The sequence below is a fragment of the Bufo bufo genome, chromosome 8, assembly GCF_905171765.1.
Source record: "Bufo bufo chromosome 8, aBufBuf1.1, whole genome shotgun sequence".
Lineage (NCBI taxonomy): Eukaryota > Metazoa > Chordata > Amphibia > Anura > Bufonidae > Bufo > Bufo bufo.
This window is the reverse complement of record NC_053396.1, coordinates 168,996,061-169,016,375: the sequence shown is the minus strand read 5'-3', so window position 1 is coordinate 169,016,375 and position 20,315 is coordinate 168,996,061. Positions and strand designations below refer to the sequence as shown.

General features: G+C 45.0%; 1 protein-coding gene across 1 annotated transcript in view; it reads left to right on the top strand.

Annotated features, from left to right (window-relative positions):
* The window catches only part of LOC120977254 (UAP56-interacting factor-like), a 32,372-nt gene extending 12,592 nt beyond the window's left edge, over positions 1-19,780 (top strand). Inside the window, exons 2-9 of the mRNA XM_040405100.1 lie at positions 6,785-6,919; positions 7,334-7,476; positions 8,247-8,338; positions 8,648-8,729; positions 9,703-9,755; positions 9,829-9,900; positions 9,999-10,119; positions 19,547-19,780. Coding sequence (XP_040261034.1) covers positions 6,785-6,919; positions 7,334-7,476; positions 8,247-8,338; positions 8,648-8,729; positions 9,703-9,755; positions 9,829-9,900; positions 9,999-10,119; positions 19,547-19,642 — 794 coding nt within the window. The 3' untranslated portion in view covers positions 19,643-19,780. The remainder of the gene's footprint in view (positions 1-6,784; positions 6,920-7,333; positions 7,477-8,246; positions 8,339-8,647; positions 8,730-9,702; positions 9,756-9,828; positions 9,901-9,998; positions 10,120-19,546) is intronic.
* The last annotated feature ends 535 nt before the right edge of the window (positions 19,781-20,315 follow it).

Sequence of the window (20,315 nt, the reverse complement as noted above, 5' to 3'; positions counted from 1 at the left end):
GACACAATGTAGTCACTTCATACCAGTCAGACTGTAGTCACCCTTCAGGCACAATTTCTAAGGTTGCAGAGTAAGGTGGAGAATATACAGCAGCGCAGTGCGGGGCGAACAATAATACAGAAAACACCACAGGCTGAAATAGTCATTATAACCGGCCCGGCCTTCAGTGGCTGTAGATATGAGAATGCACTGGGGGGATGTTTATTATTCAGGGGGACATTGCTCTGCACTTAGTAAAGGCTTTTACCTTTAGGGATATTTCTAGTCTGTTAAACATAATAAATACAATTACATTCTATTTTCCATTGTACAAAGTCTTTTTGAAATCCTCTGGAAATCTTTAAGATTTAACTCAATGTTAATTCTCTGTAGTAGGGAAAATCTATCTATCATCTATCTATCTATTATCTATCTATCATTTATCTATCATTCATCTATCTATCTATCTATCTATCTATCTATCTATCTATCATCTATCTATCTATCTATCTATCATCTATCTATCTATCTATCTATCTATCTAATATCTATCTATCATCTATCTATCTATCATCTATCTATCATCTATCTATCTATCATTTATCTATCTATCCTATATCTATCTATCATCTATCTATCATCTATCTATCTATATATCTATCTGTTATATATCATCTATCTATCTATCTATCTATCTATCTATCTATCTATCTATCTATCTATCTATCTATCTGTTATATATCATCTATCTATCTATCTATCTATCTGTTATATATCATCTATCTATCTATCTATCATTTATCTATCTATCATTTATCTATCTATCCTATATCTATCTATCCTATATCTATCTATCATCTATCTATCATCTATCTATCTATATATCTATCTGTTATATATCATCTATCTATCTATCTATCCTCTATCTATCTATCTATCTATCTATCTATATATCTATCATCTATCTATCTATCTATCTATCTGTTATATATCATCTATCTATCTATCTATCTATATATCTATCATCTATCTATCTATCTATCTATCTGTTATATATCATCTATCTATCTATCTATCTATCTATCTATCTATCTATCTATCTATCTGTTATATATCATCTATCTATCTATCATCTATCTATTTATCATCTATCTATCATCTAATCTCTTTCAAACAAACCTACAACCAGCCCTGTACGTCGCATGGATTCAGCGATCTCCTCACTTATTTCTGTAATGGTTCTGCAAGATTCTCTTCAGGCTGGCAGCTTGGGAGGAAGGGCGTGTCCTTTCTCAGGAAGTACCGTATTTTTCACCACATAAGCCGCACTTTTTCCCCCACAAAAGTGAGGGGAAAATGGCAGTGCGTCTTATGGGGCGAATGCTGCTAACGCTGATACATCGCTGGCTGTGATGCTGCACAGCGCAGTGATGTATCAGCGAGGAGGGGCTGGAGGCCAGCAACTCATGGCGGGGCCCGGTGCAGTCACTGTACTCTTACACCGGCGCTCACAGCAGTATACATATCTAAACAGTAATCCTTAACCTCAAGTAACTTTAACTTTAAAGCAGCACTATCCTGTTTACTACTGTCACGGATGGTTATGCAGAAAACTAGAAGTCACAAATAAAGATCCAACTGACTGAGCTCTCCCTGACTGCTCAGCCCATGCAAAGATCTTAATGATAGAAAGTTGCATGCCCCCGTACCTAGACTGAGTAACACCTGAAAACCCTATAATAGTGAGGGGACACGACCACCGGCTCCCTGCACTCAATACGGAGGGAGTCAGGGTCACCTAGAATCAAGCCAACAGGAAAACACAAATAAAGGAATAGACTTATCTGAGAAACCAGCAGTTGCAACATCTAGCAGTGAGCACAATCCAGGAAGTGGTAGAAACCGCAAAGTGAAGCAGTATGGGAGGGGATATAAAGGGAGGCGATCACTGCTAATAGATGACAGCTGGGAGAGGGAGGAGAGATGACAAAACAAAACCAAAACAAAAGAACATCATGCAGGAGGTACTGAAGAACATCTGTCAGAACTTCTCAGAGATCTGGCGGTGACAACTACCTTACAATCAAGCGCCGGTAACAGGCAGAGTGGGCGGCAGCGTAACGTCACTCACTCGCGTCACGCGCTTGCTCCTCCCACTTTATGAATGAAGAAGGCAGAGCATGCGCGTGACGTAAGTGAGTAACATTACACCGCCGCCCACCCTGCCTGTTACCGGAGCTTGATTGTAAGTAGTAAACAGGATAGTGCTGCTTTAAAGTTACTCGAGGTTAAGGATTACTGTTTAGATATGTATACTGCTGTGAGCGGCGGGGCCCGGTGTATTGGGGGACACTGTTATTGGGGAGATCTGTGGATGACACATATAGCATAAGATGCTATATAGTGTCATCCACAGATCCCCCCATAACAGTGTCATCCACAGATCCCCCTCCCCATAACAGTGCCATCCACAGATCCCCTCTCCATAACAGTGTCATCCACAGATCCCCCCTCCATAACAGTGCCATCCACAGATCCCCCATAACAGTGTCATCCACAGATCCCCCATAGTAGTGTCATGCACAGATCCCCCATAACAGTGTGTCATCCACAGACCACTATTAGTTCAAAACCCACCAAAAGCACACCTTTTGGTTCAATTTTTTTTTCTTATTTTCCTCCACAAAAACCTAAGTGCGTCTTATGGGCTGGTGCATCTTATAGGGCGAAAACTACGGTATGTCATTTCAGATGCAGCTCTCTCCCTATCATAGCTCAGTGAGTTTGTCTTTCTGCTGCAGCTCTCTCCCTGTAACTGTCAAAGAATAATGGAACTAAGCATGTACGTCCACCTCAGTAGGTGGACGTGCACATTGCTATCCACATTAAACACAATTACAGTGAAGTAAAGAGAATATCTCACAACTCGAGCATTTTTGTAACAGAAAGCAAATGACAAATAAAGATGACACAGCTCAGAAAGTTGTAAGGCGCAGCAGCTGTGTCCCCCGCTCACTGTGACACCCGGATTGTCTGACAGGAACAGTTGCTGAAAGGGAAATCTGCATCGACTTTCACTTGCTGGACATTTTAAGTAGAATCCTGTCATCTCTCACAGTTAATTGCTCTTCTGTCTTCATGATGGAGGAAATAACAAGGGCATGTATCTATTATGCATTCAGTGGCTTCAAAGAACTACCCCTCCTACCATATTATTAAGAATGACAGCGCAGATCAAAGAATATCAGAAGGGAGTCCTGTCTGTGGGGTTTAAATAGATGGTGTCTTCTAGCAGTGATGGGCGTTCTTCATCAGCTGAAGTCACACAGTATTCTAAGAAATGGGAATGAAACCAACAAGATGTTACTTTACAAAACTACTGCAGACATCAAGTAGACTTTTATTATTGTTACTGTACTTATATCTGGTTTATGGCTCGTTTTGTAGTTTTATACAGTTTTATTCTACTCACATTGGGGGGGATTTGTTATTGCGGTCCTAAATGGGTATTCCCATCACAGACAATAGGGGCATATCGCTAGGATATGCCCCCATTGTCTGATAGGTGCGGGTCCTTCCTTGCTTCCTCCTCTTTTGGCCTCCGAAATCCCGCGCAGGCGCAGTATTGCTGAGTGCCTGCGCTTGTACGATACTCCTGCTCCTGAGGGCAACAGCCTCAATAGTATCACTGGGCATGCGCCGAGCCCAGTGATGTAATCAGAGCGCTGTTGCCCTCTGGAACAGGAGTATCGTACATGCGCAGGCACCCAGCGATACTGCACCTGCGCGGGATTTCGGAGGCCAAGAGAGGAGGAAGCAAGGACGGTGCAGTGAATAAATTAAATGACGTAGTGGAGGGGGCGGCGCCGTTCGGCAAGTATGTGGGAGTACATTTATTTCTTAGGAGGCGTGCTGGGCTTGGAAGAAAGGCGGGCTGGGCACTGCAGGGGGGCGTTACTGGGCACTAGAGCAGAGGAATAACGCCCCTCTGGGCACCTTGAGGCTTAATTTGCATATCAGAAAAATCGCTTTTTAATCAGAATGAAAAGTGGAATAAAAGAAAGAAGACACATGCAGGAATGAAGGTACTTTATTGCACATTGCTATGTTAGCGGTTTTATATGGTCAAAATAGGTGACAGATTCCCTTTAAGTGTAGAGCAGACAGGCAGAAGTCATCCCAAATTTATCGTGCCTCTTGATAGACATGTTAGACACTTTTCTCTTCATTATGCCTCTAATCAGTTAACATACTTTAGAGCAATATTTTGTGCCGTTATTTTGGCACAATTTGGTGGATGGTCAGGCACGCCTTGTGTTCTACACCACCACGCTTTCCAAAGACACATTTCAATACTTTCTAGTTAAGAGCAAAAAGTACCTATAACATATACGTAATTCATCTAGCGCAAGGCAGTATCATCATTTTTTGTCATAAGTAAAGCCTGAATTCTGGTCTTTTTTAGCTTAGTAATTTACTCACATTGGCTGCATATACATATCATTAAAGGGGTTTTGCCACCATTAAACAATATTTTAAAATAATTCAGTATGAAAAACTAGCTACTTTTATAATTTCTTTTCTTCCATTCTTCTGATATATTTTCTTTACTTCATTATAATGACAGCTCTGATGTTTATTCTGCAGAGTAAGGGCTCGTTCACACGAACGTGTGATGCCCGTGCCAGTGCTGTGGACCGCAAATTGCGGTCCGCAATGCACGGGCACCGTCCGTGGGGCAGGCGCATGGGGATCGTAGACCCATTCACTTGAATTGGTCCGCGATCCTTCCGTACCGCAAAAAGATAGAGCAAGTTCTATCTTTTTACGGTACGGAACGGAACCCCAGAAAGCACTCCGTAGTGCTTCTGTAGTGTTCCGTTCCGTTCTTCCATTCCGCATCTCCGGATTTGCGGACCCGTTGAAATGAATGGGTCCACAAAATGAATGGGTCCACATCCGTGATGCGGAATGGCAACGGAACGGTGCCCGTGTATTGTGGATCCGCAAATGCGGTCCGCAATAGGGCAACGGGCATCACACGTTCGTGTGAATGAGCCCTATTGAGATGGTCACACATGCTCAGTTTCATCCTTCAACTGCCACCATTCATATCTGCTGTTACAAGTTCTAACAGTTACAGGGAGAGCACTGCAGCAGAAAGGACACAACCCCCTGAGCTATTATAGGGAGGGGGCTTTAGCAGAAAGGATGCACTCCCTGGGTTGTCACCCTGAAGAGAGTCAAGCAGAGCAGTGGGTGCAATGAATGGGAGAGCTCTGGATCCATGTGAAGTACAGGGTGGATGTTGTTAGAAAGAGATTGTCCCATATGATGTCTGATTTTCATTTTTTACATCAATCATGGCAGAACCCCTTTAAGGTTAGTGATGTAGTGACTGAATAACCGGGATTAGTTCATGGAGGCCCCTTAGCATAAAAAAATGTAAGGGGCTCCTAAACTCTAACTGATCCCCTCTCAAAATAGAGGTGAAGCCTCCACTGATGTTTATAGACGTTAAAGGGCATCTGTCAGCAGTTTTGTACCTATGACACCGGCTGACCTGTAACATGTGCGCTTGGCAGCTGAAGGCATCTGTGTTGGTTCCATGTTCAAATGTGCCCGCATTGTTGAGAAAAATTAAGATGTAATATATGCAAATGAGCCTCTGGGAGCAATGGGGGTGTTTCCGTTACACCTAAAGGCTCTGCTCTGCAACTGCCAAGCCCTCTCCACTTTCATTGACAGGACCAGGCAGTGTAAATGTGATCACACCTGACCCTGTCAATCTAAATGCAGAGGGTGCAGCAGTTGCAGAGAGAGCAGAGCTTCTAGGTGTAACGGCAATGCCCCCGTTTCATAGGTACAAATCTGCTGACAGATGCCTATTGAAGAGCCAGATTTGCAAGCTATTTGTTGCCGGTGTCCATCTGCTAGTGTAGGCCACTTGGGTGGTGGAAGCCTCAGAGCACATGACCCATTGCCCCCATTATAATTCAGCCTTGTGAATTACTATTACAAGACAAGCGCAAGTTTTTCTGCAGTACACTGGTGTGGATGTGGTGTTGCCAAGGGGGGCGCCAACAAGCCGCTCTGCATTGGCCAGTGTACTGGCGTTTGAATTCCGTTTGTGAGATCCGTTTCAGGGATCTCACAAACGGTTCAAAACGGATCAGTTCAGCCCCAATGCATTCTGAATGGATAAGGTCCCCCATTGACTTTCAATGTAAGTCAGGACGGATCCGTTTTGACTTTGTTCTTCATAATGCAAACTGATCCATTCTGAACGGATACAATCGTTTGCATTATAGGTGCGGATCCGTCTGTGCAGATACCAGACGGATCCGCACCGAACGCAGGTGTGAAAGTAGCCTTAAATGGGTATTTACATCTCAGATATCGATGGCATATCACTAGGATATTTTATCAATGGCTCCTATCTCTACAATGGGCCCCACAGGGACAGCAGACGTGCAAGTGCGGCCACCCTTCGTTCACCCTATTTCTGGCAGTCCTATTGCGGTGAATGGACTGCGGTGTGGCCAGTGAATGGACTCTGTTGTGACCTTGCTTCCTTCACTTCAGGGGGCCTGTTCTAGAAATAGGAGAGGGTACCATAGGTGGGACCCGCTCCTATCTGACATTGATGGCCTATCCTATACTACATTTATAGAACATGGATTTACAAAGGAAAGGTATGTTTCTCATCCCTTACAAGGCCATATGCGCATTTTTAGAAGTGATTTGAATGCGACAGACTCTCTTTATTGTCTACTTCAACCTTTAAGCTAGTTTTCCTTTTCAGATGACATCATAAAACTTCAAAATGAAGAGTCAGAAGCTCAGTCCCCCTTGAATCAGACTGGTCAGAATGGCAGAATTAAAAGAGGCAATTTCCAGAATAAGAGATATTTTAGGAACGCTCCAAGAAATCAACAAGGTTATTATAATAACTCTATTGGCTTTCAGTTTTAGGCCTCATGCACACGGCCGTTGTTTTGGTCCGCATCTGAGCTGCCGTTTTGGCAGCTCGGATGCGGACCCTCTCACTTCAATGGGGCCGCAAAAGGTGCGGACAGCAATCCGTGTGCTGTCCGCATCCGTTGCTCCGTTCCGTGGCCCCGCTAAAAAAAATATAACATGTCCTATTCTTGTCCACGCTTTGCGGACAAGAATAGGCATTTAAATTAAAGGCTGTCCGTGCCGTTCTGCAAATTGCTGAACGCGCACGGACGCCATCCGTGTTTTGCGGATCCGCGTTTTGCAGACCGCAAAACACACCACGGTTGTGTGCATGAGGCCTTATAGTGACTCATTTTATGGCAACTTTTTAAAAATGTTTATTGTTTCATAGGGTCCGGAAGATTTAAGTTTAGACAGCAAAGGTATTCTGGCGTGACGATCAGGAACAATGCCCTTGGTCCAATAACAAGACAAAGAGCTGCTGCTTCACAGAATTTTGTGAGCCCCCTTAATAGGCCAAGTTTGAATACAAAGGTAACCTATTCATGCCAAAAAATTGCTGGACCTTTAATTCAAAAGTGTTAAAACGTTAGCAAAATGTCCTTATCAAGCCTTACTCATTGCCTGCAAGTCAGTGCTGGGTCCTGGCTGCCATATTCCTCTTGCTGTGGATATATCCCACTAGTGGATCCTGCAGGCTGTCGGTACATGCTAGGATTTGTGTTACGGCAGTGGCTGTTTTCACCCTTTAATACTTATACAGGGATCTGGACTTCACTGCAGTGAGCAATGTGAGTAGATAGGAAGAGGTTGGTACACAGCCGGGAACAGTACACCTTTGCAAGGAGCAAGCTAAAAAACCTTATTAGTCGAGCACCCTCCCACTGGGGAAGGTGCCTGAAGTTCCCCAGGATTGCAAACCTTTGGCTGGTGAAGACTGGGACGTGCATGGGCCCTTTAAAAGCAGGCAGGAGTACACTTGTGCACCCTATGGGTGCAGGGGAGCGAGGCAAGCTGAGGAGGCAGACCGGGCCCAAGCTTGGCCAGGAGAGCTGCAGAAGGAGGGTCTGATGCCACATATGCCGGTCTTGATGAATCAGGGCATATATACACACACACACATATATCTATATATAGCTTCCGGGGTCGGCGGCTGCCCAAAACAGCTATTTGGTGGGGTGCCATGTGTTGGACCCCTACTGATCTGATATTGATGACCTATTTTGAGAATAGGGCATCAAAATCTGTAGCCCGGACAACCCCTTTAACTGTGATTCCATCTTTAACACTCAGTCTTTCTACAGAGTTCTCAGAAGATGGTAAAAACTCAAAAGGTCCAAAGAAACACAAAGAAGTATAGAGCAACAAATTTCCCTGTGCAGTCGTTATCAAGGAGGTAAGAGAAGATAATTAGAGATTTATTTTGAAATCTTGTAATTGCATATGTAACAATTATTATACTGCGGAAATGCACTTGTTTGAGATTAGAAATAAGGGTCTACTTTTTTTCAGAATCAGTTCTACTCCTATACTTGATTTGTACCTGGTATTGCAGCTCATCATCATTCAAGTGAATGGAGCTAAGCTGTAATACCAGATACAGCCCATGGACAACAGTGGCACTGTTTCTCGAAGAGAAAAAAAGCAGTCCCTTTTATCTAATCACAGATAACCCCTTTAATTATCATATTTTGTATTGCAACAGAATTAACACACAGAATAGAAGACCACAAATGCAAGATGGGCAAAGACAGCAAAGAACAAATCTAGTCAGCCAAAGTTCAAGGGTAAGGCAGCATATTAATACCCTAATAGTGAAGACTAGACTATGATTTATAGCCAGAAAATAATCACCTCTGTCCCACTGCACGCTGCCGTCCGTGATGCAGGCCACAGGCCTCTTCCAGACTTTGACCTGAGTTCCCGTTTCCCAGCACAGGCGGTTGCGATGACATCACTGCAAACTCCTTCGCTGGGTCTCTGGACACAGCCATTTGTGACCACGTCATCACTCCACCTGAGACCCAGTGTAGGAGGTCGTGGTGATGATAGCGTGCCCTCCTGCATTCTACTGCCTCCTAGGATTCAGGTCTAGAGTGGCCTGTGACCTATGAAGCTGACCAGCGGGGAGCTAGCTCAGTAGGAGGATGTACACATTACCATACAGACTGAACACAAGGGGGTGCCATTATAATGGATTATAGGGAATATCTCACAACTAAAGCATTTCGGAACAGAAGGTAAATAACAAAAGTAATTAGCTCTCCATCCTGATTTATATGAAAATAACATTTAATGTCAAAACAACCCCTTTAAGGTTATTAAGAACAAAGATTGGACCAATGGACTTAAGCAGTATACCATAGACTAAGATAGAGTATGAAAAAGTAAAAAAAATGGAGTCTCAAAAGTTCAGAATAGTGCCATCAAGTTCTTGTTATTGGGTGTTGGGTGAAAATACCAGGATAGCAGACATAGCAGCATCTATGGTGAGGTTAACCATCCTTGTGAGTAACAAAAGGGGCAATGGAAAATTGAATATAGATGATTGGGTGGGAGGACAAGAAAAAGTAGAACGTATGGACAGGAAAAATTATCATTATTATTCATGTCATGAACTTACTTGCTGCAGATGTGGGCTTTAGTGAAGTGATTCTCCATTTCAGGTTTTGCCATGACATTTTGATACAGATGTTATTTTTGTATGAAACTTCAAAATAAAATAAAATGAATGCATCTTATGTTTTTTATTTCTCCCAGGTGACGCAACAAGTCATTATGAATCGTGGTAAAAGACAGACAAATTCAAGAAGGTCATTAAAAATGATTAGCTTAATATCATTAAAGTTATGTAGATCTTGTAATGAGTGCATTCTTCTTCTCCAGGTGGCAAAACGATGGATTTGGATCCACCTTAACGGTTTCAGTCCCTAATCCTAAAGCAACTTTTGATCCTCAGTGAGTAGACATTTTCCATCTTACATACTGCTCCATTCAATTAATAAGAATCTATTTATACAATTTGTGAATGATTTTGTCTTCTCTCTATATCATAGGTCCAAAAGACCAGCAATGAAGCGACCAGGAGGGAGATTTAGAAAAACAGAAGCGCATCCTATAGATCCCCCTCCTAAAGGAGTTCCTCTGAGATTTAATTTCCGGGCTATGGCCAATCATGTGAGTTATTAGCTATTTGCAACTTTTTGGTATATTCTTGACTTTATGCTTGAGCGAGATAAAAACCAGTTTATTCTGGTGATAAAGGATAACGGCCTACCCTTTTTAGTGTTGAGCTGGATACCTGTTGGCAAACATTATATTACCATCCCTGGCCACATGTCTTATTAAGGAATAGAGATGTGCCCCACTTTCGATCGTCCCAGTGTAGAAAGCAGTTAATATATTATTGTGGGGGGTTAGCTCTTCTCTGGGGGTCATTCACACAAGTATGGTCGCCAGACACCAAGTTTCAGGTCCAAATATCACTTTATTTGGCACCTCAGCAAACCAAACATAAATGATACAAAATAAACACCTGCCCGGCTGGGCTCTAACTAAACATATAATAACCTGACTCACCTAAAGGACCGTTCACACACGGTCATAACATGCGGCTTTCTCAGCCCAATAGTCCAGCAGCCTCCAGGCTGTAGCAAATGCAAGTCCCTTTGGGGGATTGTGGTCCAGCAGTCCTCCCGACTCTGACCTTGTGGCCCTTGTACCACGGGCGTCACTGCATCCCCCAAATTCCAGGCTGTCACTAAGCCTCGTGGTCCCTCAGTTTAGCCCAGCTGAGACCACACAGACAGAGCCTCCAGGCCTCTGTCCACAGATAACACACACTCCTTTCTGACACTCTGGGAGGTGCCTTATGCCAGGCTGATTACCTCCAGCTTCTCTCACCTGTGGTGGAACAGGGGTGTGGACCACACTATCCACCCCTTCCTTGCCTCTAACCTGAGTGAGACCTGTCACTGTCTCACATTATATACGGTATGCATGTCCATTCATCTGTTGCTGCAGATAAAATATGTATCCAGACAAATCTTCCTTCTGCAAGGGGAAAGGCAGAGGACAGGAGTGGTGGTGGTGGCGAAGCTAAGAGTAGAAATCACTGTAGCAGTTCTCACCCTGGAGCTCCCTGGGACATGCAGTGATGAGAGGGACACATCCTTTCTTCCCCTTGGGGCACACCCTGGTTCAGGATCCCGTGGTAGATGGGGTGCCCTTCATGTTGGTGGATTTTGAGGTGCAAGGCAAGGCTCCCTTGTAGTACTGGCAAGAAGGGCAATGGTGTGACAGTGCACGTAGGTGATGCAAGGCAAAGAGGAGGGTGGTGTTGGGGTAACAAGTTAACTATACTAAAGTAGTTTAGGCAGACGACACACACAGGCATTGCAAAAGCAAATTCAGTATTTTCATGTGGTACACACAGTTTTCCCAAGGCTATGTGAGGATATGGACCATGCAATGAGCACCTCTTTGAGTCTCTTACCAGTTAAAGGGGTTGTCCGAGTTATGTAAAAAAAATAAAAAAAAAGCACTGTAAATATGATGATCAGCAATATACACATAGGCTAAGCAAGTTTTACGCAAAAAAATTATATTTATTTTATGTACCTAATGCTGTCCTGGCCCCTTTGTTGAAATGCAGTTGCAGAGCTGTGGGGGCATGTAACAACAATCTCTGAGGTTTTCCTCATGAATATTTGTGGTGTCAACAAAGACTGCCTTTCCCCTCCCCCTGCTCTGCAAAGGGAGTGAATAAAATTGCTGCCCTGCCTTCAGTCTGACAGCTGGAATATTCAGCAGCTGTCACGGCCATGGCTATGACCGTGACTCTTCAACCGCATGCGATTGTCAGCGGTTTGGTTTTGTTGTCAATCACTAGTGAGAGCAGTGGTATTTGCCTCACCTGTGGTTGCCGCTGACAACGCTTGTATGTGGCAGCTTTCCTGCTGTGCATGCGGTTGCACCTAGCAACCTCTTTGTTAGGTGTGTGTGTATCGTGTTCACTGTGTTGGTTGTCTGTGTGCACTCTGTGTAGTGTGTTGTGTGCACTGACACTTTTCCTGCACTGTGGTTGCCCGTGGCAACGTTTGGCTGTCTGTACATGTAGTGGCAGTGTCCCGGCCTTCGGGCTATCTCCCAGGACACGGTTGCCACTCATGTCGTGGCCAGCGGCAACAACCACAGTGGCTTGCTACTGTTGGACACTTCCTCTTTCATGTGTGTTTCCCTTCTGTGGTGCTGGAAGGGTTAACTCCCTTCCCAGTGTGTGTGTGTCACTGGGTGTGTCCGACTGTGGGGTGCGGCTTCTTGGCCTATAAAGCCTCACTGTTTTCCCAGGTCTGCGGGTTGTTTCAGCCATGCTTGCTGGAGCAGCCTCCTGTGTTACTATCTGCCAGTGAGAGCCACCCCTGTGGTCATAAAGATATTGTCCTTATGTTTATGTCTGCTGTGTGTTGATGTTGTATGTTATGTTCTGTTGGGACCTTTCTATGTGTTTGGTGCAGCTAACGGTTCTGGATTCCTGTTTGCGCAGGGATCCAGTCAGCAAGGCTGTGACAGGTTGGTGGAACTAATAGTTCGCCTGTCATTCCCGTAAGGCTGTATGAGTTCCCCTTTTCCCAACAGCTTGGCCATTGAGACTCCTGCTCCTCCGTGCCTAGGAGGAGTAGGTCGTCTTACCCTGACTCCTAGCGCAGGGACCGGACGGAGGGTGAGTTAGGGATCCGAGGTTCCTGCGCATGGGTCCTCCTACCTTTAAGGTCGGCCCATGCAGTTAGGAGTTAGGGTCAGGGTAGGGACGCTGTAGGAGGTGACCTGCTCCCTAATCTGTTCTCCAGGCCGAGTAGGCCTACAGCATCTGGCATCGCACGGCTGAGAATTTCCCCCATCCTCAGCCGTGACAGCAGCATGTTGTATGTGTAGGACTACAAGTGATGACATTTCTGATACACATAGGATCTTCCCCCTACCTGTTCTTGGGCAATGCTCTGCAGACATTTCCTTACAGCCAGCAGAAGAGTACAGAGGAGAGAACTACTCCAGTCAGCTCTGTGTTTGCAATGTGAGGAGAGAGGGAAGATCGGGTGCACAGCTTTTGTTTCTTCACTGCCTGGAGAAGAGTAAGCCCTGCAGCTGCTCAGTACCTGAGGCAGAGTCTCCAGCCCCTAGTCTGTGCTGCTGATGGAAGAAGGGGTTAAACCTAGCTGAAGAATCTATTGGGAGGGGAGACACAGGGCAGGCAGCTCAGCCAGCAGATCGGGCAGTGAAGGTGGCGTGGCTTGTTGGTTCTCCAACCAGCACAGCCTTCATACGGATGTTCCGTGCACAGAGGCAGACCTGCTCCCTCAGGCTTGTGCATGGAACATCATCAGAGCAGGGGGAAAAAGTTGACGTCACAGGTCATGTGATACTTGATACTTACATTTGGTTAGAACAAAAAATAACAAAAAATAACTTGGACAACCCCTTTAATCTGAGCAATCTTGCATATTAGGAAAAGGGATGCAAAGTCTCTTTTACAATAAATCCTCACTCTTAATATGGCTCTACAATGCCCAACTGTGGGGTTTAGTATTTAACAGATGGTCAGTCTCAGATATATGACAAGGTACCTGAAGCTTATCTCCAACCAAATGCAGTGAAGTCCACAGCCTACATTCATTTGTTACCATCACTAATGTTTTTTTTCCATGTCCTGCCCCTAAAATGGCCCTCAACTTTCTGTAAAAGTATCTGCTTCCTTCTCTCAGAGGCTGGGTTCTGTTAGGATTGCTCCTAAAGCTACTTGTGGCTCACAGGACTAGAGTATTCCTGTCAGCTTCTCCTTTGCTGCTTACACTCCGATTGCCATCTGCACGCCACCAGCTAGTCAACAAAGACCCCAAGGGTGGGACCAACCCACAGCTAAAAACTGTCTCTAAATAGCTGGTAAAATTAACCCATTGCTCCTCATACACAGCTCTTGGAATACAAGTATGAACCGAAGACATCTTAACCAATTTAAGCAGTGAACCACTGAGACTGCATCTTCAAAACTGCTGTATACTCCAGTATACAGAGCATTTCCCTGATGCTTCCCATTCATTTCAATAAGAGATTCAGCGTGAATTCTGCATCAAGATAAGGCATGCTGCATCTGTTTTTTGCAACTTTTTGGTGGCAATTGATAATTCTGCTTGAACACCTAATTAACCTAGCTATATCCACTTTCCATCCACTTTTAAAAAGTGGCGAGAGAATGAAATGAAAGTCGCAAATTTTGGTGCAAAAATTGTTCTTCAAAATTTGCTATTTATTTCCACCAGAACTCTGGTGCAAATAGAATTATGAAGTTCTCCCACAAGTATATATTAGGAGGTATTTACAAAAAGTGAATCAGGACCTCTTCACAACTTTTTAGCCCCAGCAGCACTACGTCCTGTGATCTGCTTTTCGTCAATGTATCTTTGTAACAAATAGAGTCTGTTAAAAAAAGACAGCCCCTTAAGAGAAGAGTACCTCATAGCAAAGATAAAATGTCCTCAGCCTCATCATGGTTCTGCGTATTGCCACCCAGTTTATTAGGTATACGTTAAAATGAAGGGGGAGGGTATGCGAGCCCTACCTCAATGTGTACAAACAAAAAAAAAAAAAACGACACTAAACTGGTCGATACTCTGAACTGTAAAGACAGACCACCAAATATCCCCTCAGAGTTCCCTTGCGTAACAACAGTGGGATTATTGGCTGTCTAAAGGGATATAACCCAGAGTGTACGCAGCTGAATAACGCACTACACTCTACAGTGTATACAAACTGGTATCTATTGATGAAGCTGCTGTGACGCAGTGTGTGTTCAGCATATTACCAGCCACTGTCAGTTCAAGAGTAGCAAGTCACCAGACACCTGTAGACTGCAAGGCCGGGATCTACTTGAAATCAGTGGGTAACACAATGCTAGCCTCCCCACCAATACTGTATAGTCCCCTCGCTGCCTCTATTGTTGTGCAGTAGGATTGTCTGGATACAAGAAGATAACGGCTATCTACCCTATGTCCCCATAAAGGGGTAGCGCTGAACCTGTACCCTATTCACTGCTCTACGTTTCGCCCTGTAGGCTCATCAGGAGCTAGGTAACCGGAGTTCAGAACATACAAACATATAGAAAGCGGTGTGGTGAGGCAACGGCATCGGCGCTAGGGTGGCCGTAATACGGCCGCCGCTCACAGCTTGTCAAATAGGGGAAGTCCCTCCCCCAGAGGGGTGGATCCAGCAGTTGCCGGTGAATAGGAGAGCGGTAGGCGTGTCACACGGACTAAGCGCCTCCGGCCTCCCCCCCCCGCCCATCTCGGTGACGCAATCCTCTCTAGTGTAAAAACACTCCCATATATCAACAGGGACCAATTGGCGGTTATATAAACACTAACAGGCATCAGCACCAAAGGTACTGTGAAGCTAAGTTACGGATGTATAGATCCAATAATAGGGAAGTAACCAGCAGATCTATAATGACCAAAGGGTATGCCACTAGACTAATTTCACTGCTCACAGGGGTACAGTACTCACACCGGTCCGCAGTAAGCACACCATGCACTGCAAAAATGCAGTGTATGGATTACAATGCATACCTCCTGAAAATGTACAGAACAAGGAAAGCCCGTAAGAAAGATAGTCAGTGGGGACTTCTAATCATGGGGTACATAGTGAGGTCCAGCAGAACCAGACATCACCTTTATATGAAACAGGTATATGAGATGTGTTCATTCAGGCCTCCTGGACGTACGGTTCGTAACCTGAACGTCCATTCTGTCTCCTTCTGTAACAATTTTGTATCGAAGTCCCCTCCTCTAGGAGTCCTTCTAATGACCTCAATAGGGAGATGTGACGTGCAATAGGGGTGTCCGCATCATTACGGATATCATTGAGGTGTTCCCCTAACCTCTGTCGGAACTCCCGTATGGTTTTGCCTACATACTGGAGGTGACACATACACGTTGCCAGATAGATGACCCCTCTGGTCCTGCAATTTATGAATGACCAAATTGCAAACCTTTGTTGTGTCACGGTACTGATGAAACTGTTCCCCCTCTCAATCGCACCGCATGCCCCACACCCGCTACAGGGGAACGTGCCCTTAGGTTGGTGATCGAGCCACATCCCCGGTTGTGGGGGGTTGTAGAAAGCTGTGTACTAAACGATCTCTTAAACTGCGGCCTCGGCGAAAGGTAATGCTTGGGGTATCACCTACAAGGTGTCCCACATCTGGGTCCGATTTAAGGATGCCCCAAAAGCGGGTGAGGACCTCGCGTACATCTCTCTGAGCCTCATCAAATGTGGCAATAATCCGGACTTATTTATCGTCGCCACCTCTGGTACGTGGTACCAACAATGAATTGCGGTTTACTGTAAGCAAATGCTGGTATGGGTTCGTCAGGACCTGTCGTGGATACCCCCTATCTGTAAACCTACCCTGAAGGTCCCTAGCCGCCACTCGGTAGTCTGCCACCCTAGAGCAGTTTCTGCATAATCTCAAGTACTGCCCTTTGGGAATACCTTTTTTCAGAGCTACCGGATGGCAGCTGTCCCAACGTAGGAGGCTATTAGTGGCTGTGTCCTTCCATGTGCCTATATTCCCTTCAGGATCCTTAAAGATGTTAAGATCTAAAAAGGTGATGTGGTTTTGATGGATTTCCGACGTGAAACATAGTCCCAGGTCATTCTTATTAAGGTCGGTGACAAAGTCTTTAAAGTCACTCACACTCCCAGACCATAGGATCAGCACATTGTTGATATAGCGTAACCACAGGCCTATGTGTTTAATTCATCTGTTTTTCTCCTCAGTAAAAACCATGTTCTGTTCCCGACAGCCCAAGTAGAGATTGTCAAAGGTCGGTGCTCATGGGCTACCCATTGCCACTCCCCTGAGCTGGTGGAACAGACGGCCATTAAACAAAAACACGTTATGTTCCAGAATAAACAGTAATAACTCCAGTATAAACTCATTGTGCAGCCACATGTGCATACCCCGTTCTTGTAAAAAGGCCCCCACAGCCCCACACCCTGGGGGCCAAAAAGGTTTTCCCAAAGGGCAGTACTTTAGATTACGCAGAAACTGCTCTAGGGTGGCAGACTACCGGGTGGCGGCTATGGACCTTCAGAGTAGGTTTACAGATAGGGGGTATCCACGACAGGTCTTGACGAACGCATACCAGCATTCGCTTACAGTAAACCGCGATACATTGTTGGTACCACGTACTAGAGGTGGCGACGATAACCAAGTCCGGATTATTGCCACATTTGATGAGGCTCAGAGATATGTACGCGAGGTCCTCACCCGCTTTTGGGGCATCTTTAAATCGGACCCAGATGTGGGACACCTTGTAGGTGATACCCCAAGCATTACCTTTCGCCGAGGCCACAGTTTAAGAGATCGTTTAGTACACAGCTTTCTACAACCCCCACAACCGGGAACGTGGCTCGATCGCCAACCTAAGGGCACGTTCCCCTGTAGCAGGTGTGTGGCATGCGGTGCGATTGAGAGGGGGAACAGATTTATCAGTACCGTGACACAACAAAGGTTTGTAATTTGGTCATTCATAAATTGCAGGACCAGGGGGGTCATCTATCTGGCAACGTGTATGTGTCGCCTCCAGTATGTAGGCAAAACCATACGGGAGTTCCGACTGAGGATAGGGGAACACCTCAATGATATCCGCAATCATGTGGACACCCCTATCGCAAGTCACATCTCCATAAGCCACTCTGGCAACCTGGAGGCGATCAGATTTCAAGGTATTGAGGTCATTAGAAGAACTCCTAGAGGAGGGGACTTCGATACAAAACTGTTACAGAATGAGGCAGAATGGACGTTCAGGTTACGAACCGTACGTCCAGGAGGCCTGAATGAACACATCTCATATACCCGTTTCATATAAAGGTGATGTCTGGTTCTGCTGGACCTCACTATGTACCCCATGATTAGAAGTCCCCACTGACTATCTTTCCTACCGGCTTTCCTTGTTTTGTACATTATCAGGAGGTATGCATTGTAATCCATACACTGCATTTTTGCAGTGTATGGTGTGCTTACTGCGGGCCGGTGTGAGTACTGTACCCCTGCGAGCAGTGAAATTAGTCTAGTGGCATACCCTTTGGTAATTATAGATCTGCTGGTTACTTCCCTATTATTTGATCTATACATCCGTAACTTAGCTTCACAGTACCTTTGGTGCTGATGCCTGTTAGTGTTTATATAACCGCCGATTGGTCCCTGTTGATATATGGGAGTGTTTTTACACTAGAGAGGATTGCGTCGCCAAGATGGGCGGGGGGGAGGGCAGAGGCGCTCAGTCCGTGTGACACGCCTACCGCTCACCTATTCACCGGCAACCACTGGATCCACCCCTCTGGGGGAGGGGCTTCCCCTATTTGACAAGCTGTGAGCGGCGGCCGTATTACGGCCACCCTAGCGCCGATGCCGTTGCCTCACCACACGAGGCACACCGCGTTCTATATGTTTGTATGTTCTGAACTCCGGTTACCTAGCTCCTGATGAGCCTACAGGACGAAACGTAGAGCAGTGAATAGGGTACAGGTTCAGCGCTACCCCTATATGGGGACATAGGGTAGATAGCCGTTATCTTCTTGTATCCAGACAATCCTACTGCACAACAATAGAGGCAGCGAGGGGACTATACAGTATTGGTGGGGAGGCTAGCATTGTGTTACCCACTGATTTCAAGTAGATCCCGGCCTTGCAGTCTACAGGTGTCTGGTGACTTGCTACTCTTGAACTGACAGTGGCTGGTAATATGCTGAACACACACTGCGTCACAGCAGCTTCATCAATAGATACCAGTTTGTATACACTGTAGAGTGTAGTGCGTTATTCAGCTGCGTACACACTGGGTTATATCCCTTTAGACAGCCAATAATCCCACTGTTGTTACGCAAGGGAACTCTGAGGGGATATTTGGTGGTCTGTCTTTACAGTTCAGAGTATCGACCAGTTTAGTGTCGTTTTTTTGTTTGTACACATTGATGTAGGGCTCGCATACCCTCCCCCTTCATTTTAACGTATACCTAATAAACTTTGTAGTTTCATTCCATTTACCACGTTTCCACCCACTGTGAATATGATTTAACTGTGAAACGTAACTTGTATTACCGATTCAGTGTCGAGTATTGCTACCCAGGACAGAAGAGGTATACAATTCTCCACCACACCTTTTCAATGACCATAGGCCATTACCTCACCTCCTTCATTGTTAACTGTACCGTTCCTCTATTGAGGGGAGTCCTGCACAGGTTCTCACCACCCTATAACAAAGAGAGTGGGACCAACTAGGACTGGGTCCTTTCTCAACAAGGAACCAACAGATGCTGCATGGTCTGTCTCAATGGTAATCCCACAATACTTCTTGGAGCAGTGTTTTGAAGATATAATCTTCAGTGCTTAAACAGTAATAGAACTTGATGGGTTGTCTGAGTACTTCTCTACTTGGGTGTCTTATATTTTGTGACAAATTTTGAGATTAAACAAAGTTGAACATTCACATTTCATTGTTGCACAGTAGGAAGAATAAATGCTGATGTGATCCTGTGTATTTTTCAGACGAATGTCACACTGAATGAACGGTTTTCTACAATAAAGATTAAAGGACAGTATATACCAGCAAGACGAGTGGGGCGGACAGTCATGCTCACTTAACATCAGCTTCATTTGGACAGAAGAATGTAGTACGTGTAAACCTCAGCTGTTCTTCTCCAGGACTTTGGATAGAGACTAAATGCAGTGCACTGAAGAATCAAGAACTCCCATCATACTTAATAAAGTTATGTAATACAATTTGTCTTATTTATAAAAAAAGCAGTAAAAAATATTATAAATAATGAAGTATAAGTATCATATATCATATAATTGACCCATAAATCTGGAAGCTAGAGAATACTGAGTAATAGGCTGGTTTGCTAGAATTTTGGTCTACTATGAGAGACTGTTAGGTATATGGGGTTCTCCAGTTTCATAGAGTTTTTTTTTATCTGCATAGAATACCCAAAAAACTCTGTATTGCCCCATATAACTGTTTCGGATATTTACATGAATCACTTCCGGTTTTCCTCAACTTCCTGCTGGGATTTCTAACCATATGCTGCGTACTGGGCATCAGGGCATGCATGTGAGTGAGTGGTCTGTTGGGTGTAGTAGTAGATGTACTCACGGTTCTGAAGCTCCCTTTGCCGGCATGCAGTAACATAGTTTGTTAGGCTGGAAAAAACAGCCGTCCATTCAGTTCCGCCTGTTATCCTGCAAGTTGATCCAAAATCCCCCGTGGGGTGGAAACCAATTTTCCTAATTTAAGGGGAAAAAATTCCTTCCCGAC